Source organism: Kogia breviceps, chromosome 5 (assembly GCF_026419965.1).
Source record: "Kogia breviceps isolate mKogBre1 chromosome 5, mKogBre1 haplotype 1, whole genome shotgun sequence".
NCBI classification, from domain to species: Eukaryota; Metazoa; Chordata; class Mammalia; order Artiodactyla; family Physeteridae; genus Kogia; species Kogia breviceps.
The window spans coordinates 82,955,516-82,973,938 of record NC_081314.1 but is presented as its reverse complement, the minus strand read 5'-3'; the positions used below and the strand labels follow the sequence as shown (position 1 = coordinate 82,973,938).

Here is an 18,423-nt window from a genome sequence, read left to right as displayed (position 1 = left end):
ACGTAAAAAATAGTGGAGTTTTACACTTAAGATTTGTGCCTTTTAAGTTACGTTTAATTTTAAAAGTCCACAAACAAAATCAGTAGAAAAAATATTTGCAACATAGAGGGTGGCAGAGCTTTAATATAAATGATATTAAGGTAGATCTTACAAACTTACAAGAAGGGGACAAACAACTCAATAGAAAAAAGGGAATGAATCTGCAGTTCTGAAAATTATAAAAACATTTTTGTCACAGCAATCTCACTTCTAGAAATTCATTCTACAGATACATTTGACTTATTTGCAAGGTTATTATTACAGTATTATTTATAATTGTAAAAGACTTAAAAAATCTGAATGTGAACCTCTTTTTATTGATTTTTGAAGTGATTTATATAGTCTGGACACAAATCCTTTGACAATATATGTAATATGAATATTTTCTCCCACTTTGTGAGTTGTCTTTTTACTCTTAATAGTATCTTTTGGTGAACAAAAAAGTTATTGATTTTAATACTGTCCCATATATCAATTCTTTTTCTTTTATGGTTACCATATTTTATGTCTTATTTAAGAAATCTTGGCTTATTCACAGTCGTAAAGATGCTCTCTTATGTTTTCCTCTAAAAGCTTTAATTTTTTAAACTTTGACAGTTAGATCTGTAATCTATATTGAATTGGTTTTTATGCATGGTGTAAGATATATTTACACCATGCATAAAAACATGGGTAAACATATTTTTTTCCATATGAGTATCTAGATGGTGTTTTTTTAGTTGAAAACACCATCATTTCCCCCACTGCACTGCAGTGTCACGCTTGTCATAACTGATGCCTCAGTATATGTGTGGGTCTTTTTCTGTACTCTGTTCTGTTGCATTGGTTGCTTTATCTATCTTTGTGTCTGTTCCACTCTGTTATAATTACTATAGCTTTATAATATGTCTCCTACTGGTTAGTGCAAATCCTCCACTATTTTTCTTCAAGATTGCCTTTGCTATTCTTCGCTTTTTGTATCTCTATGTGGATTTTAAAAATCAACTTGTCATTTTCTTCACTCACAAAACCTGTTGGATTTTGTGTTGCAATTATAGATTGATTTGGGGATTACTGACATTTTTGCTGAGCCTTCCAAATCATGAGAATGGTATGTCTCTCCATTTATTTAGATCTTTAATTTCTTTCAATAATGTTTTAGAGCGGTTAGTATTGATGTCTTAGACATCTTTCAATAGATTTATTCCTAGATATTTTTTATGCTATTAGAGCTGGTATAATGTTTTAAATTCCCTTTTCTATTTGTTTTTGCTGATATTTAAATACAATTTATTTCTATGTGATGATTTTGTATTCATACACCTTGCTAAACACATGTTCTCTTTTAATTTCATATTTGCCTCTTCTCTCTGACTATATTAGTATCTGTCATTTTCAGCCTCCTTTCTGTACATGATTGTAAAATATCACTCTCCTGTCATAATCACTGAGGTCACAAATATTTTTTACTCTTATCACTTATATTTTAGATTCTTTCTATTTTTTTTTTATCTTTCAAGAGTTTGTACTCATTTCTATTCAGGAGTTGCTTTTCTCTTTGATCTTTTCCCTTTTATCCTTCTATCTGATTTCAACTTAGCAAAAATGATGGTGTACAAGAGGCATATTGATAAGATAGAAAAGGCTCTAGAATAGGTCTTGGAGGCTGGGAGGCTCTTCTGTAATATTCTTCAGGCTAGACTAGGAAAAGGATTTCAAACCAGTGTTCATCAAATCCCTATTATAAGAATTACCAGAGATGCTTATTAAAAATACAAGTTCTTAGATACCTACTTAGATCTATTGAATAAGACTTTTCAAAGCAAAGGCCTGTAAATTGTGTGTGGTGTGTGTGTGAATTGCTGTGAAAATTTGTAGTTATAAGTATATATACAAATATAAATATATATGTAATTATATATATCCCTAAGTGATTTTTAGCATCAGGGAAGTTTAGTTTATGTAGGACAAGATTAAGATTCCTTCCATCTCTGATACTATTTGATTTTATAAATGCTAGCATTGTATTGCCATAATCAAAAGAAGAATTTCACTTAAACAAACGAGTTATCAGAGAACCAATGCCGATACTCTAAAGTCTGGTATTTAGAGCATCTATAAGCACAAATGAATTGGTGCCTTGCCTACCGGTGCTATTCCATCTGCTCTGAGAGATCAAATGCTATTCCAGAGGTACAAGGCCAGAGCAGGGGGAGCCAGTGATATAATTAGATCTTAAAAGCTTCTGTGCCTCTAGTGGTTAACTTGACTAGTAAGTTTTGACTGTTCATTTGTTTTGTATCCAGAGTCATTAACCAAACTAGGTCAGAAAGGGCAGTGCTTCCTGAAAGAATAACTGTAGCTTAATCATTAATGTCACAAACAAATGAAGTGGACCCTTCTTTGGGTAAAGGTTGGTGGGAGAGAAGCAGGAGGAGGAGTGAATAGAAGCTGGGAAAACAAGGTCAAAGTTTAAGATGGAGTTTAGGGAGGAAAGGGTAGAATTTCTCCTGGTCTTATTTGTCAACAACTCAAATAGGTAATGTAAGAATTTTATGAGGGATAGTCATAGGTTCTCATATTCTAAAATAAAATAATTCATTCTCCTGTTTCCTGACTTCTTTTTTGGTTTAGTCCTCATTTTTCTTATTGCTCTCTAGCCATTCTTTTCCTTTTTCTTTTGATTGACATCTTGATGGGAACCGTACTCTCTTGTTCCTTTACCTCTTTGACTTAGCAAAAGTAATACTGTCTAAAATGTATCTATCATTGTCACCTCTGTTCTTGTTCCTCCTCTGATAAGAACTAAATATTATATTCTGGAATCATTTGGGAGTCCATTCACTGAAAATTAAGAAACATGATGTTTATAATGGTTCCTAGAAAATAACTGGCTCATAATTTTTACACAAATTAAATTTTATTTACTAATGAAATGATGGATTCATCTTGAAGTGAGAAAATGAAAACACAGGGAATGAATTTAGCAAAGGAGAAGAATGATTCCCAAATGTACATCACCAACCCTTTCCTTTTGTTTTCTTCAGCTCCACCTCTTTAATTGCTTATAAGGCATTTCTAGTTGAACTTTATTATGTTGAAAACCAAAAATCAACATTTTTTGTATCTCTCCAAATTCTGTTTGGAGATAACTTTCCCTCTTCAATGTATTTCATCTCCCCTACATTGCTATGTTTTTATTTCCATAGTTTCCATTCCTAAGTAATGACCACAGGCATTACTGATACTAATCTGTAGTGGCATAGTGAAAATTCCAGATCTGCCACTTACTGGCCACATGACTTTGCACAAATTACATAACCTCTTGGGACATTAGTTCCTATAAAATGGGGATAGTAGTAAGAATTAGAACATGTAGATATAATTGTGTGTGTGTGTGTGTGTGTGTGTGTGTGTGTGTGTATAAACCTTCCCCACAATAGGTGTGCAATAAATGGTAGCTATTATTACCCTGAAATCGATTTCAAAATCTGCTCTAGGCTATGCTCCAGGCATTGTGTTCTTAACTAATTTTCACTCATTTGAAGTTTTCCAGCATTATACTGTCTCATCCCATGATGTGTTATTCTCACTTCCCTGTGACATAAACATAAACTAGTTCTTTTGAACTAGTCTCTGAGACCCAGTCCTTTCTTTTTCTATAGCTTTCTGCTTTGCAGGCGGCTGCTGACGCCTGACACCCACAGGGTTAAACCTAGTTGCTGAAGCCACCCCCTCTTCCCCTCCCAGTCCCCCTTTTCACAGTAGCCTGGCAGCTGTCCCAACTGCCTACTGAAGCCAAATGCTTGAAGAGAGAGAGAGTAAGGAGCCAGCCATGAATCTCTTCCAGAAAAATGAGTTCAAGGAAACTCCTTTTTTACCTGTCTGCCCTGAAGAGGTACCACCTCGACCCCCCAGCTTTCCAAAGAAGCCATCTCCGGTGAGTCCTCAGATTCAGTTCTGTCTCTGGTAGGAACAGACTTACTCTTTTGGTTCTCCTCCTTGGCCCCTGGAGCTTCACGCTGAGCTGTGTTACAGTATAAAAACTTGGAGTTAGAATTAACCTGTAAACCAAACCTAAACAGAAGTTTCCTTTAACTTAGGAGAGGAAGCAGCAGGAAGAGGTAGTCAGAGTTCTTCAGTTGGTATCCAGGACTTGGCTGTATTTCATTGTATATTCTGAGTTTCTCTGAGGTGCAGAAAAAGCAATTTGAATGTCCAGGGAAACTTGGCAAGTACTTCTTTCTGGAGAACTGTGTGTGATTGTTCTTTCTTCACCAAAAAAAAATCTCAGCCCTTAGTTTCCCCTGTGCACAGAATCTATGCTGACCACCAAGAGAAGTTTGAGAATAGATTTAGTCTCTGTTACTATGTTCCAGTTTACAGTGGAAGACAGAGAAACAAGGAAGTAATAATAATGTTTTACTTTATACACTTGTTAAAGCACTTCCCATTCCCAATTTTTATTCAATCCTCATATCAAAATCCTGTAAATGAAGAGGATATAGACTTACTAGCCAGTATTTACTGAATTCTTACTACAGGCTAAGAGGTAACTCTAGTAGTATTCTAGAGGTGGTAGTTTCTTTGGAATAACAAAACTGAAGTATAAAGCCAAGTGTAGTGACATGGCCTGGATCAGTATGTTAACACAGCCAGTGACAGTGTTACATAGCTAGTAGAAATGTGTTAACTAAACTTTAGGTTGCGTGATTCTCGAGCTGTGAGCTGGGAAGGTAATAAGACTAATTCATATTGTCTTTCAAGCAAGTTTTTATCATACGTTAATATATATTAATATTTTGGAGGGTTGTTTTTATATATCCATGTGGATAAAAGAATGACTATATTAATTTATTTAGTTATACATTTTCTGGTCCCAAAGAATTTGAGGCTGCTTACGAAGATGTATGTACATCTTATGAATAAGAAAAGGCAATAAAAATCTCATGATAAGATTTGATTGAACCAAGGACACATATCTCCATCCCCTTCTCATATTGGCTGGGCTATCATAATGGGTAGGGATTTGAAATAAAACATGATGTTCCTTTTATTCTGACTGATACAGTGCATGAAATAGCGTAGTCCTTTTAATGCCCAAAAGGATTAACATGAAAATGTTATAGAATCTCTCTTTCATAGAAAGAATGGACATTTAATTTGACAAGATTTAAGAACTCTCTGCCCAAGGTCAAGGTGATCAATCATCTTACCTTTAGGAATCTGTATGGGGCTCTGTGCCTGGCTTCAGTAGCCACTGAATGGGAAGCCTTCATATTGCTAGGATTTCTCCCAGCACAGTGAATGGGGCAAGTGGGAACAGAAAGGTTAATCCGCACAGTGGAGCTAAGCAGGATACTGACATCTGAGTGTGACAGCCTGGACATCAGGTGCTCCAGAGGCCAACTCTTTGTTCTGTTTCTGAAAATAAGTATGATTATTCTCCTACCCAGAACCCCTATCCAGTACTTGTGGGAAGATGAACAGGTTCTGGTGTCTAGTATCAAGGAATGCCTGAGCAGTTTCATGTTAAATGAATTGAGGAACAAAGTGATGTTCAGAATAGCTTCTCACTGCTAAATCAGTAATGCAAGCACTTTTTGTGTGATACTGGCTGTTTCATGAAGAGCAGGGGCCATTGTTTCACATGACCTATCATGGCAACTTAAGATAAATGATTTTTTCCTGTTGTGGAGCAATCTAATGGTTTAAACAGGGAAATATAGTTTATGCTTGAACCATTGCCTTTTTGTTTCTTAGAAAATCTGTGGCTCCAACTATCCACTGAGTATTGTCTTCATTGTGGTGAATGAATTCTGTGAGCGCTTTTCCTATTATGGCATGAAAGGTAATTTTGTGTCCCCGAGTCCTACTCTTCTCCACTCACTCTCACCCCATGTTTGTAACAACCTGTCTCATATGCACTTATTTCCCTTATCTACTCTTTCTGCCTTCATCCAATTGGTCCTTTCCTTTGGTGAAGACTTCCAAAAAATGCCTCATGGGATTTCACCTGCTAACTCATACAGGCCAAGAACAGAAAGGCCAAGTGGAAATCAGAACACAGCCTATGAGAATATAAGTGGAAAAACTCTCATAGACATTCCATTCTTCATTTCTGTTCCTCGGGTCTATGGGTTATATCATTGCTGGGAAGGAGAAGGAAGGGATATTAGAAGCCCCATGTTATCTTTTGGATTGGCCTAAATGGTGCTATGTACACATAGACTGAAGGGAGGAGTATTGCATTTGTATACTAAGCATAGCCCCATTCACTCCCACAACTCCAAGGGGCCCTGCTTCTACTGCCCAGCAATCACCCCTCATCACTTCACTGATAGGAGTGTTGAAGGTCAAGATCAACTTCAAAGACCATATCAAATGTTCTTCTGCTCCATAAATCATTTTAATGCATCTATTTTGTTTTGTCTCTCTTTTTTTGCTTCAGCTGTGCTGACCCTGTATTTCCTGTATTTCCTGCACTGGAGTGAAGACACTTCCACATCTGTATACCATGCCTTCAGCAGCCTCTGTTATTTCACTCCCATCCTGGGAGCAGCCATTGCTGACTCATGGTTGGGAAAATTCAAGTAAGGATGATGGGAGGTCACAGTCCAAGAAGCTGCACGTATTAATTGTGCAGAGACTATCACTTCTAGCCTCTTGCTTCCAAGCAGGAACATAATTATGTCATCCATGACAAATAAGAATCTCTCTCAGACTGACAATACAGAAAGGTTTTGTCTCTTCATTCTCAGTTTTTTCCAATATTTTTATACCCTTTTCAGTCAGCAGGGTGTTTTTCTTTTATCTAATTTTAATCTTCCATTCTGTAATTTAAGACTAGTTCTTGTTCTGATCTCAGGTGATAGAGATTGCTACCCACAAGAAAATTTATAATTCAGTGTAGTTATTTGATATACTATCCATCTCTTCTCTAGACTGAGTCATCCCAACACTTTTACTATCTTCTTATGAATCCCTCTTTTTAGCTCTTTTACCATCTCTGTTTCTCTTCTCTAACCTCCTTCTGTAGTTTCTTTCTTAACAATATAATAATATCTTCATGAGTTAGACTGATGGTCTATTCAGTTCAGTATCTTTTAAGTCCCTGAAAATAGCACCAAGAGATATGTTTGGGATAGTGTTATTTTTGTCCCCTGTAACATCATCCTCATGGGCTAGAGATGGCTCTTAGATATCCATCACTCAGGTATTTTCTGTGGACTTGTCATCTATGGAATTGTCTAAATTAGCATTTCTCAAAGTGCATTCTGCTGAAAATTGGTTGTATAGGATCTAATGAATGTTATGTGGGAACATAAAGCTCTCATAGTCAAATAAGTTTGGAAAATGCTAGGCTGAATAAAGCTAAAAAGGTATCTTTACTGCATGACTTCTTATAGCCTTTAACATGTGAATTCATACTATATAATATCCAAGAGGAGGTTATAGTATGTAGTATTTTCCAAACTTATTTAACCGTGGAATATTTTTTCAGGATTTCTTGTGGACCTAGTGTTCCAAGGAATCCTCTTTAGTAAACATTGGTTTCTATCTCACTTTGGCCTAGATATATTCATTCTTCTAAAGTTTTTAATCAGCACCCAATATAGCGCTACAACCACAACTTAGTACTAAACACAGTTTCTTGCCTTGGGAAAGGTATGGCAGGTGGCTGAGATCTATGTTTGCTCCTTATGTGGTAGTAGTTACTAAGTCCATCCAGATAGAGGGTTGGCACTATGTGCAGAAAGAAAGTATAAACCATGGTATATAGTCTTCATTCAGTTATAGAATAAAAGACTCACATATATCACATAGTAATTTTATTTATTTTTAAAATGACTTCCTTTAAGATTGAAAAAGTATAGATCTGAGATTTGGTAAGCAATAGCTTCCTGACTTTCAGAGGAAATTTAGCAACCTCCACTTATGCCCTCAATCTCAATCCTTTATGAGTTACTTTTAAATTTTTTTGAATTTATTTTTACTGAGGTATAACTTACATAAAGTACACAAATCCAGAAGTCTTAAATGTACAGCTGGATGAATTTTTACAAATGTATCACTGTCACCTAGATCACTCTCCTTGGTGTCTTTGTACCCTCAATACCTCTGTCTCTTTCCTTCAAATTCTTCCTCTTGTCCTGTACCTGAAGCAAGGGCAAATATGAGACCTTTAAACAAACGAAATTATTGTTAACCTTTCTTTTTCTATCTTCTTTGTCTGATTACCACTACTTTCAGATTTTTAAAAGAATCACTTATTATTTGTTGCCTTCCTTTCTCACTCTTCATTATCGCTCCTTAGGGTAGAGTACTGTAATGCAGTGCAGTAGAATCCAATTAGATTCAACTTAAGCCGATCGAGTTTAATTTGGTAAATGTTTATTGAGCAACCTCTATTTGTCCAAAGAACCGTGAGGGATAAAAAGATGAGTAAGACATAATACCTGCTTCATGTTGTTCATATTTAACTAGCTTTAATACAAAGCAGATTATGGTAAGTGAAATAATATATAGTATGTCATCTTTTTATCCTATTGAAATTCTTCTCTCTAAGATCACTGGTAATGATCTCTTTATTATCAAACCCAGTGGTCTTTTCTAAATTCTTATTCACTTTGAACGTGTTTTAACATTTTAGTCTGTTATCACTCCTAAATTCTTGAAACTTCCTGGGCTTCTCTAACACTGTATTTTCTGCTTCTTTTACTTTTGTGGATTCTTTCTCATTTGGCTTTTCTTTTGCTTTTTGTTTACTTTACTCTTTCCTGAATATAGGCATTTCCCCAGTATATACCTTTTACCCTCTTCCCTTTCTCCAGATTCTCCCTCAGCAAGCTCTGCGGTGTCAATTTTACCTGTATGATAATGGCTTCTCAAACTCTGTAATCTTACCCTGTCACTCAAGCGCCCTTATGCATTATAACTGCACATTAGCATTCATCTCCTGGATATCCCACCTTGTCCTCTCTCCTAGCTTTCCTATACTCCCACATCCAATCAGTTTTCAAATTCTGCCAGCTCTATTTCTATAATCTCTCTCACATTCTCCCTCCTCAACACTGAATCCCACGGCCATCAATCGCCACTACTCTAGTTTTGGTTTTCATTAGCCTCTAAATTGGGCTATTGAAATGGATGTGTACGATGTTTTCATTGCTTCCCATATCTTTTGTTCACAATTGAGTCTATGCACTACTGTCAAATTAATCTTCCTAAAAGAAATCTCTATTCATATTACTACTCTGCTCAAAAATTTCTGCTAACACACTGCCTACTAATCTCATCCAACTTACCTTTCTGCTCTTATTGTCATACTCCCTTTCAAAAATGTACACTAGAGAAAAACCAAATACTAATATTTACCTAATGATAACCAGGGACATTTCTTTTCCATGTGTGTTTGCATAGTTTCTACTTCATGGAATCTCCTTCCTCCCCAGCCTTCTATGTCCAAACACTTTAAGGCTCAGTTCAAATTCCACCTATGCAATGGAGTATTCTCTGCCCCTCACCTTTCACCACTAGCCAGAAGTAATCTAAAGTTCTCTGAACTCCTTATTTTTTACCCTCATGTGACATTTACCAAACTCTGTCTTATCATAACTATTGTATATGAATCAAATACCTTCTTCAGACACTTAGAAGACAAAGTCTCATTTATATTTTTATCCACAGTACCTAGAACAGTGCCTGGTACATAACAGGCCCACAGCAAGTGTTTCAATTAATAAATTTATTCACCCTCAGATACTCAAATGTAAGCACAAGACTGAGGTAGGTGTGGGCAGGTGTGAAGATGACTTATTTTGTTGTGAGTATTGTGGTTGCTTTTTTTTTTTTTAATCTCTACTTCAGCTACTTTTAAAAAATAAATTTATTTATTTTCCGCTTAAAACCAGATTCATTTATTATATCACAATTCTGTAAGTGAGAAGTTGGAGCCAGTCAGTTGGCTCACAGGTCTGGGTTTCTCCTAGGTTGGACTCTGGGGAGTAATCTACCACCAGCCTCATTTGTTGTTGGCTGAATTCATTTCCTTGTCATTGTAAGTGCTTATTTTCTTGCCATCTTTCAGGTGGAGGTGTCCCCTTTCCTTGACACGTGGTTCTTTCCATATTCAGGCTATCAGTATGGTGTATCAAACCCTTCTCGAACTTTGAATCTCGTCCTCTTCTGTTACCAGAGAAAAGTCTCTGCTTTTAAGGGCTCATATGATTAGATCAGGCTCATCTAGTTAATCTCACTATCTTACTGTCAATTGTGTCATATAATATAACATAATTTAAAAAGTGACATCTCATTATAGTCATAGGTTCCAGAGATTAGGGTGAGACATCACTGGGGGGGTGGGGATTTCAGCAGTTCTGCCTGGTACCATGGCATACGACAATAAGGGGTAGTGACAAAGAGCATTCTTATGTCGACATCTGCTTTGTGCCTCAAGAGTAATAGCCTTGATTACCTTTGACACTTGATAATAATAGAAGAAATATTTTAAAATAATATGGGAATTTTTATTTGATGACAACATTTTAAATTAATTCCTGAAATAGAAGAACACTGACATTTGTGAAAATATGAGAAAAGTTCTGTCTGTTTAAAGTAAAGAAAATATTTCCTCTTTTTGAACAAAATGATTTTTTGAAGCTCTTTAAAAAAAGAAATAGGATTATAAAAATATCTAAGTCCCAAGGTTCCAATAGATTCTGCTAGGTGTGTGACTTTCTGTATAGTTTCCTTTTTCCTAAGGAAGGAGCTATTTGAGCATCATGTAACTTTCCACCATTAATTCTCTTGGAGCACGAAATTATAGCCTCTGTGTATCCTCTGCACTGCATCCAGGGCAACCACACTCAGATATTAAGGTAGCAGGCCCAGCATTTATCTATAAATTTAGAGCCTTTCTTACTGTGAAAACATCATGGACTAATAAAAAAAAAATCTAGGAATTGTTATAAGTTGCCTGAGATACTTTCCCCATAAATTTTAAAATTACTTAATTTTGATATTTCTTTCTTTGGAAATAGATTCTCTGTTGATTTTACAAGAAACCATAAATTCTTAAGGAGTGATCAGTCAACTATTAGCTTTGCACTATTTCAAGCAAACGACAATATTACGTGATAATAGTGAACTTCTTAAATTAGACATGTGCATTAAAACAAACCCTTCCTGGTTGGAAACCCAAGTGACTGTCATTAGCCACTTTAGTATCACAGCAGGTTACACAAATTATTATTACATTTAATTAGCATTCTGATAAGTTGAGGAATTCTTTACCTGCATTCAGATTATACACAGAAAATGATTTGAAAGCATTTCCTGCCTTGAAAACACCAAAGCAAATAAAAGAAATCAGCTCCAATCTTATCTTTATCTTGACTGTGTTGGATCTTCGTTGCTGTGTGGAGGCTTTCTCTAGTTGCGGCAAGCGGGGGCTACTCTTCGTTGCGGTGCGCAGGCTTCTCTTTGTGGTGGCTCTCTTGTTGCGGAGCACGGGCTCTAGGTGCATGGGCTTCAGTAGTTGTGGCACATGGGCTCAGTAGTTGTGGTGCACAGGCTTAGTTGCTCCGTGACATGTGGGATCTTCCTGGACCAGGGCTTGAACCCGTGTCCCCTGAACTGGCAGGCGGATTCTTAACCATTTCGCCACCAGGGAAGCCCTGTGGTTGCTTTTTAAATAACAAAACTCTTTGGGGGATTAATTGCTATCTCTTTCTGAGAGAAAGTGAGTTGGAGAAAACATGAGTAACTTGTTCTAACGGGGTGTGTGTGAGCTCACATGTACAAAAACAATGATGACAGCAACATAAGAATTTAAAACTCCTCTCCTTCAGATGTTATCTTCAGGATGAAAAACATCCTATAACATTAGAAACATCTGAACTTAGTAAACGACTTCTATTAAAAGTGCTTCCTCTGTTTGCAGTCCCAGAATCATAGCTTTGTTAAGAGAAAATGGATACTCAGGGTCCCTGACTCTTGTATAAGGAACTCCCTGTGTCAGAAAAGAGGTGAACCTTCCTTCAGGGCTATACACAGGAAAGAGTAGCCAGTGGATATACAATGGAAAAGAAAATTTTTAAGCATGGACACTGGCTTTTTATGATTTCTATAAACATCTACTGAGAGGGTTAATTACATGCTCAGATGCAATTTTTGATGCATAGTTGCTTTTAAGAGAGAATAACATTTTTAGTCATAGTCCCTAGTGTTGGTTTTTACCTTGTGACATGTGCCTGTCACTCTGGACTCCTGATCATGGCAATCACTAAAAGCCACTCTCTTAAATGTGTTTATTGCCAAACATGCTTTGGGATGTCTTCTCTACAATTTCTATTTTTTTTTTTTTAGTGGGTCTATAGCGTGTCCTTCCCCCACTTTTTTTTTTTTTTTTTTTTTGTCTCATCAGAGCTGACCCTCTTTATGCTAGGTCTCTTCTTCTGCCATCAGAGGAAGTATGTATAATAATATATGCCTACTGCACATACTCCTCAGTTCCTAAGCTTTAATTAAAAATGTCTCTGGCTTTTGATATTCTTACAGTTAAATAAAATTTAAAACTTCTTTCTCTTCCCTTTCCTTTTTCCACATTAACTTGTTCATGATAAAACTGAAGGAATGCTGGGCTGTAAGAAAGTAGAAGTTCTAGACCTAATCCTAATACTAATTAGAATGTCACCTTAAAAATATCCTTTGACTTCTCTGGATTTCACTTTCCTCATTTGCAAATGGAAGATTGGTCAAGTCTATCTAAAACAGATCTGTGTCCTGTGGCTGGGACTGTAATGACCCCAATGACTCCATTTCCAATGCAGAATTTCCAAGTCTCTCTTGACTTCTCTCTCCTTCTGTTAAAGTTCTCTGCCATTAGCTTCCTGTCTTATATTCTTCACATTCTAGACTAATTCCCTGAATCTTTCACCTAGAAGGTTGCCTGTTTTCCTTTTAAGGCACTTACACTTCTCTCATTCATTTAGTCCAACAACCTGATATTGCCCTGTTCTCCCAATGCAAACTATCACTCCAGCTCAGACTCCTTTTGTTTTTTCTCTGTGATGGTTTAGCATAGATCATCTATTTTGTGTTCATAGTTGTTGGCCTTTTTTTCAGTCCCTTTTTATTCCCTTTCTTTCTATTCATTCTTTTTATTCCCATGATGGGAACTTATCTCCAGAAGACACTACAAGGCCTTTTGGAAAAGGCTGCCCCCTCCCCTAATATTAATTAGCCCTGGTTTAGTCACTCAGCTTTCTTATCCCCTGCTTCCCATTATAAACCCTCTAAGATCCCTTCCCTGGAGAGCCAACCTAGGAAGATTAGGCATTTAGAATGAGAAATCCACATTCTGAGATTTCTGACATCTCCGGCCTCTCTCTGCTACCTTCATTCCATTCTTTATATTCCACATTAGCATATAACACTTCAAAATCACAGAAGTAAGCTATATAATTTCCAAGGTTCCTTCTAGTATTAATATTCTACTTATATATAAAGAGAATACTGGTGTCCTAATACAAATAATACACATTGTTTATTTGGTAGTATGCCATGTTTCATTGTGTATATCTCTACATATGTTCTTACTGGAATTCCTCACTCTTCTACTTCCTGTTTGTCATTCAGATTTTTTTGAAAAACAACATGACAACAAGTTCCTATCAACTGCATGAGCTATATCACTGGACAGTCTGTTCAAAGACCCTGGTTCCTTTCTTACCCTTGGGAAATTGTCCATGAGGAAATTGTGGTGGGGATTACAATTAACCCAAGTATTCAGACTGAACCTGAGAGCCCTTTACTTCTCTATATATCCCAGTGATTGTGTTTAGAGAAAGTTCTTTGTGTTAACCATCCCTTTTTTCCTGTTTATGTGACATTCTTTCTTGACCCTTATGAGTTTCTAGAGCCAAAGACATTCCTTGGAAGAAACCTCAGGTCAAAGTAACCTGTTCTTCTGGTTCTCCTTACTTAAAACATTATCGCTGGCTACAAATCCAACCTGGTCATGACATATCTACACAAGATCAGGGGTACTCTGTGTTTGTGTGGGGTAGTCAGGGAAAAGAGAGAGCAGGTATGAGAAAGGAATGTCCATTATCTCTAACCCTACAGGGTAAAGAGTTACTGTCTCTTTTTCTAGACTGTTTGTTTCATTCACCATTTTTATTTCTATTTGCATATCTCAGGTAATTCTTTCCTCCTCCACCCCCTCCTCCTGCTGCTCCATTTATCCTGGCACTGAGAACAGTATGAACTCTGAGTCTGTAATTACTCAAATCTCTGAATTCTGTTTGTAGACTGACTGATTTAACTCTCTCAACAGGACAATCATCTATCTCTCCTTGGTGTATGTGCTTGGCCATGTGATCAAGTCCATGGGTGCCTTACCAATACTGGGGGGACAAATGTTACACACGTGAGTAAAATCATGGAATAAACTAAACCACTTTTCCTCCATTGGGCAGGTAAATGTCTGACACATTCATTACAGATGTTTTTCTGTCTTCTTACCAATGATGTCCCTTTATTTTCCAATCTGTTTTAATACCAAATTGCTTAAGGAAAAAACTTTGACCAGTTGAACTCTTTCCTGCTTTATTTGAGCTCATTTGTTTTTATTAAATATTTGGGGACTAGTAGAATGCCCAGTTAGTATCCTTTTCATGAAAACTCTTCATGTGCTTGAAGACATTAAAACCTTCATGCCCCCCATAGTCCCTCACCTATTCACCCATCCACACATTGTACCTTTACCAGAGTTTAAAAAAAAGTCTGTGATATTTCCTTATAATACATTGTAGAATTCATTTTCAAAGCTTGGATTATTTTCATTTATGTGTAGTTCCATATATTCCAGTTGCTCTATCACTCTTTATTAAGCTCTTGATGTTTATGATGCCAGAGACTCTTGATAGATTCTGATGTCTGTTGGTTCAGTCAGTAGAGAGGATTAGAGTTGTTCAAGAAGCAGGTCATACATATTCATGTTTATACTATGCCTATATGTGTATTTTCCAATGAGTTAACAATTTTGTTTGAAATTTAATAAATATTAGATACCTCCTTATTGTTGTCCCCTTAGAAATCAGTGACTCTCCTATTAGTTATTACTAGTTTAACATTTTATTTTGTGGTTACTAAGGATATGTGGGATAAGGGTTCACAAAGTCATTCTATTGAAGTGTCCCTTTGACTAAGACAAGAATGAGAACCAGTGCTTTAACTTTGGAGTTCTTTCAGTATCTGCTTCTATCTGTTGTGCACAAGGGGTAAATGAAACTATCAGGGACAAATCTCACCATGTAATGTATACTTTCTGGCAGAAACTCAAGGATTATAAGTGTACCTGAGTCTCCTCTAGGATTGAAGGCATATGGAAAATGCCCACAGTGTAGAAATGTGAAGGAGGTCTTTATCCTTGTACACATTTTTTTTCCTCTTGTAGCTCTATATTTCATTTCTACAGTTGTGTTTAGTTTCAATGTGGTTAGTACTCTCACCTCTCCATTTCAGAGTCCTATCAATGGTCGGCCTGAGTCTAATAGCTTTGGGGACAGGAGGTATCAAACCCTGTGTGGCAGCTTTTGGTGGAGACCAGTTTGAAGAAAAACATGTAAGAGTCCTGTAATTTCTGTGTTTTCAAGAATGTAGAGCAGGCATCAAATGGCAGATAACCATTTGCCAAGATTGAAGTGACCCACTAGTCAGATCATATCTAAGGAGCTCTGTTCAGTGCTGGGTACTGGTCATTAATAGAGGGAAAAACTGCAACATTTCAAAGGAAAGTGACCAGGGTGGTAGATGGACTAAAGGATGCTCTTATGAAGAAAGGTTGAGGGAAATGGAAATATTTATAGCCTGGATAAGATAAGAATTAAAGAGAATATTTTAGCTGTCTATAGATATTTGAAGGATGTCAGTAATGAAACCAAAGATCAATGGCTGAAAGCTATAGGAAGCTAGCTTCTGGCTTGATGGAAAGAAAAACTTCAAATAGTTGGAAGTAGTGAGTTTACTCTCACTTGAGGTACTTAAGATACATGATAATCACTTTGGGAATGGGAGGTGATGAGTAGTACAGAGATGATTTAAGCATCTCTAGCTTTGAGATTCTATGAAAGGGGAAAAGACCATTTGGAATAAAACAGAATGAGTTTCTCTAGATGAACCTGTCTGGATGATCATTCCTTCTTTTCCTAAATACTTGCCACTGACAGTGGGAGGGGAAAACAGTATGAATAAAGGTAAAAAGGGGCCTGTATAAGGAAGCAGTGGCAACTAGGCAAGGGAAGTAGTCTATTCTTAGATCAGCCAACATTTCTAGCTTCCTCTTTTTACTTCTCAGTTTTCTTTTTTGGCTGTCTTCATGTATTATTCCCTCTCTGTCGCTAGTTACCATTGTTTCTGGGTTTTCACTCTTTTCTTTCTCTGTGTCCTGTCTTCCTTCATGTGTCTAACTCTTCAGACCATTTGAGTTATTTTATATTCTTTATCTGCCTGAGGGTCCATAGATCATAACTGCTTGCTGACGTTGGAGAAATAACCAACCTCTGGCAAGTGGGATTCTATGCACAATGCACTATACACATAGATTGGTATAATGAGTTTAAATGGGGACAAGAAGAGGAAGCAAAATACACCATAAATAGAAAATGAGGGTTGTGGTGATGTATCAGGAAAAGATCTGGGCTGTCAGAATGAAGCACAGAAGTGCACAATGAATAAAGCATCAGCAACTGTATTTGAAAATTGCTTCATTTTGTAACTGCTCCACAAAGATATTTCAATAATAGTACAAACCCACCTCCAGGTTTCCACCAGCCATTTCCAAGCCCACAGACATCCTTTTGTACTCTTTGGCAGACTTCCCATAAACATTAGGTACATTATCCTGTTTGAAGGACAATTTACTCCACTGTCCCATGTTCTAGTCCTGTTCCTACCACACATTCCACAAAATCAATTATTTAATTTAGTCACTCATTCACTTAATAAATTCAGTTAATAAACATTTATTGTCTGTAGTATAATAGGTACTATGCTAGTGGGGATTACAGAAAATAATAAGATACAATTTCTGCCCTAAAGGAACTCAACCTACAGAAAGAAACAGACATTTAATGCAAAGAAACTAATATTAGAATAGATATGTATAGGACACAGTACAGAGGCATAGTGTACAAGATGATCATTTTTGCCAAGATAAAGGGGTAAAAGAATGTTAAAGATGCTTGTACTAGGGTTTGAAAGATAGGGAAATGTTTGTCTGGGGTCAGCGAGATATGTGTTAAAATGTCTAATATGATATTCACATACACATTCACAGAGGCAGTGCCTGAATCTGTCTCTGTGTATGTACCTCTCGCTTAGTCTGAACATGAGGTGGGGGGTGGAGCTAGGAGGCATATTGCACTGATGATTTGTCTTTTTTTTTTTTTTTCAGGCAGAGGAACGGACTAGATACTTCTCAGTCTTCTACCTCTCCATCAATGCAGGGAGCTTGATTTCTACATTTGTCACACCCATGCTGAGAGGTTGGGATCTTTTCTGAGGGACTCTGTATAAGCTTTACTCTGGCCAGCCAGAAATCTGTTCAAGTCTTCCTCCTATCCATCTTCTCCTTTTATAAGGGTTTGAAAATCTGAGAGAGTTTCTTTTAATCTTGCCTTGTCTGGCCCAAAAGAAGGATTGTGGATTAGGTGATGGGAAGAAAGAGGGTGGCTATGTTTATGACCTCAAAAACCTGAGCTTACAGAATGAACATCAAAGACTTAAGATTCAGGATTAATTTGTTTTGTTTTGTTTTGTTTTCCTGTAGGAGATGTGCAGTGTTTTGGGAAAGACTGCTATGCATTGGCTTTTGGAGTTCCAGGATTGCTTATGGTGATAGCTCTTGGTAAGTGCAGTGGGGCAAAGGAAACTAATAGCCACTGATGCCTTCCACATGTAAAGCATGATGTAAGCACTTTACACAAACTATTTCATTCAGTCCTCACACTAACCTATTAGGTAAGTGTTATTGTAGGGGTTTTCCTTAGACGTTGGAGATAAATTAACTGAATAAAGTCAGAAACCTAAAGAAAAAGTGCCCAAGTTTACATAACTATTAAGAAGTTTCCTAGAGAGCTTTTAAAAAGACTGATCCCTGGACCCTATGTTGGACTAATTAAATCAGGATCTCTGTGGGATATGGCCTTGGCATCTGTAATTTTTTAAGTATCTAGGTGATTCTAATGTGTAGTCAAGGTTGAGATGTACTGATCTACACTACAGTATATAATGAAGCAAGGAAAATAATTAATCCTTCCTTTTGAACTAGCTTATTTCATCTGATGGTTATTTATTTGGTAATTGGAAGACTTTTAAAATTCGTTGGGCCTTTTAAAG

The 18,423-nt window shown here is 36.8% G+C and overlaps 1 protein-coding gene across 3 annotated transcripts in view; it reads left to right on the top strand.

Moving 5' to 3' along the window:
• The first annotated feature begins 3,768 nt into the window (after positions 1 to 3,768).
• Positions 3,769 to 18,423, top strand: part of SLC15A2 (solute carrier family 15 member 2) — a 61,348-nt gene continuing 46,693 nt past the window's right edge. For all 3 annotated transcript variants that reach the window (XR_010840752.1, XM_059064507.2, XM_067034469.1), the window contains exons 1-7: positions 3,769 to 3,958; positions 5,782 to 5,869; positions 6,470 to 6,611; positions 14,360 to 14,452; positions 15,550 to 15,649; positions 17,480 to 17,570; positions 17,855 to 17,932. Coding sequence is in view for 2 of the 3 variants with exons in the window: in XM_059064507.2 (XP_058920490.1) it covers positions 3,821 to 3,958; positions 5,782 to 5,869; positions 6,470 to 6,611; positions 14,360 to 14,452; positions 15,550 to 15,649; positions 17,480 to 17,570; positions 17,855 to 17,932 (730 nt within the window). In the remaining variant the exon portion in view is untranslated. The remainder of the gene's footprint in view (positions 3,959 to 5,781; positions 5,870 to 6,469; positions 6,612 to 14,359; positions 14,453 to 15,549; positions 15,650 to 17,479; positions 17,571 to 17,854; positions 17,933 to 18,423) is intronic.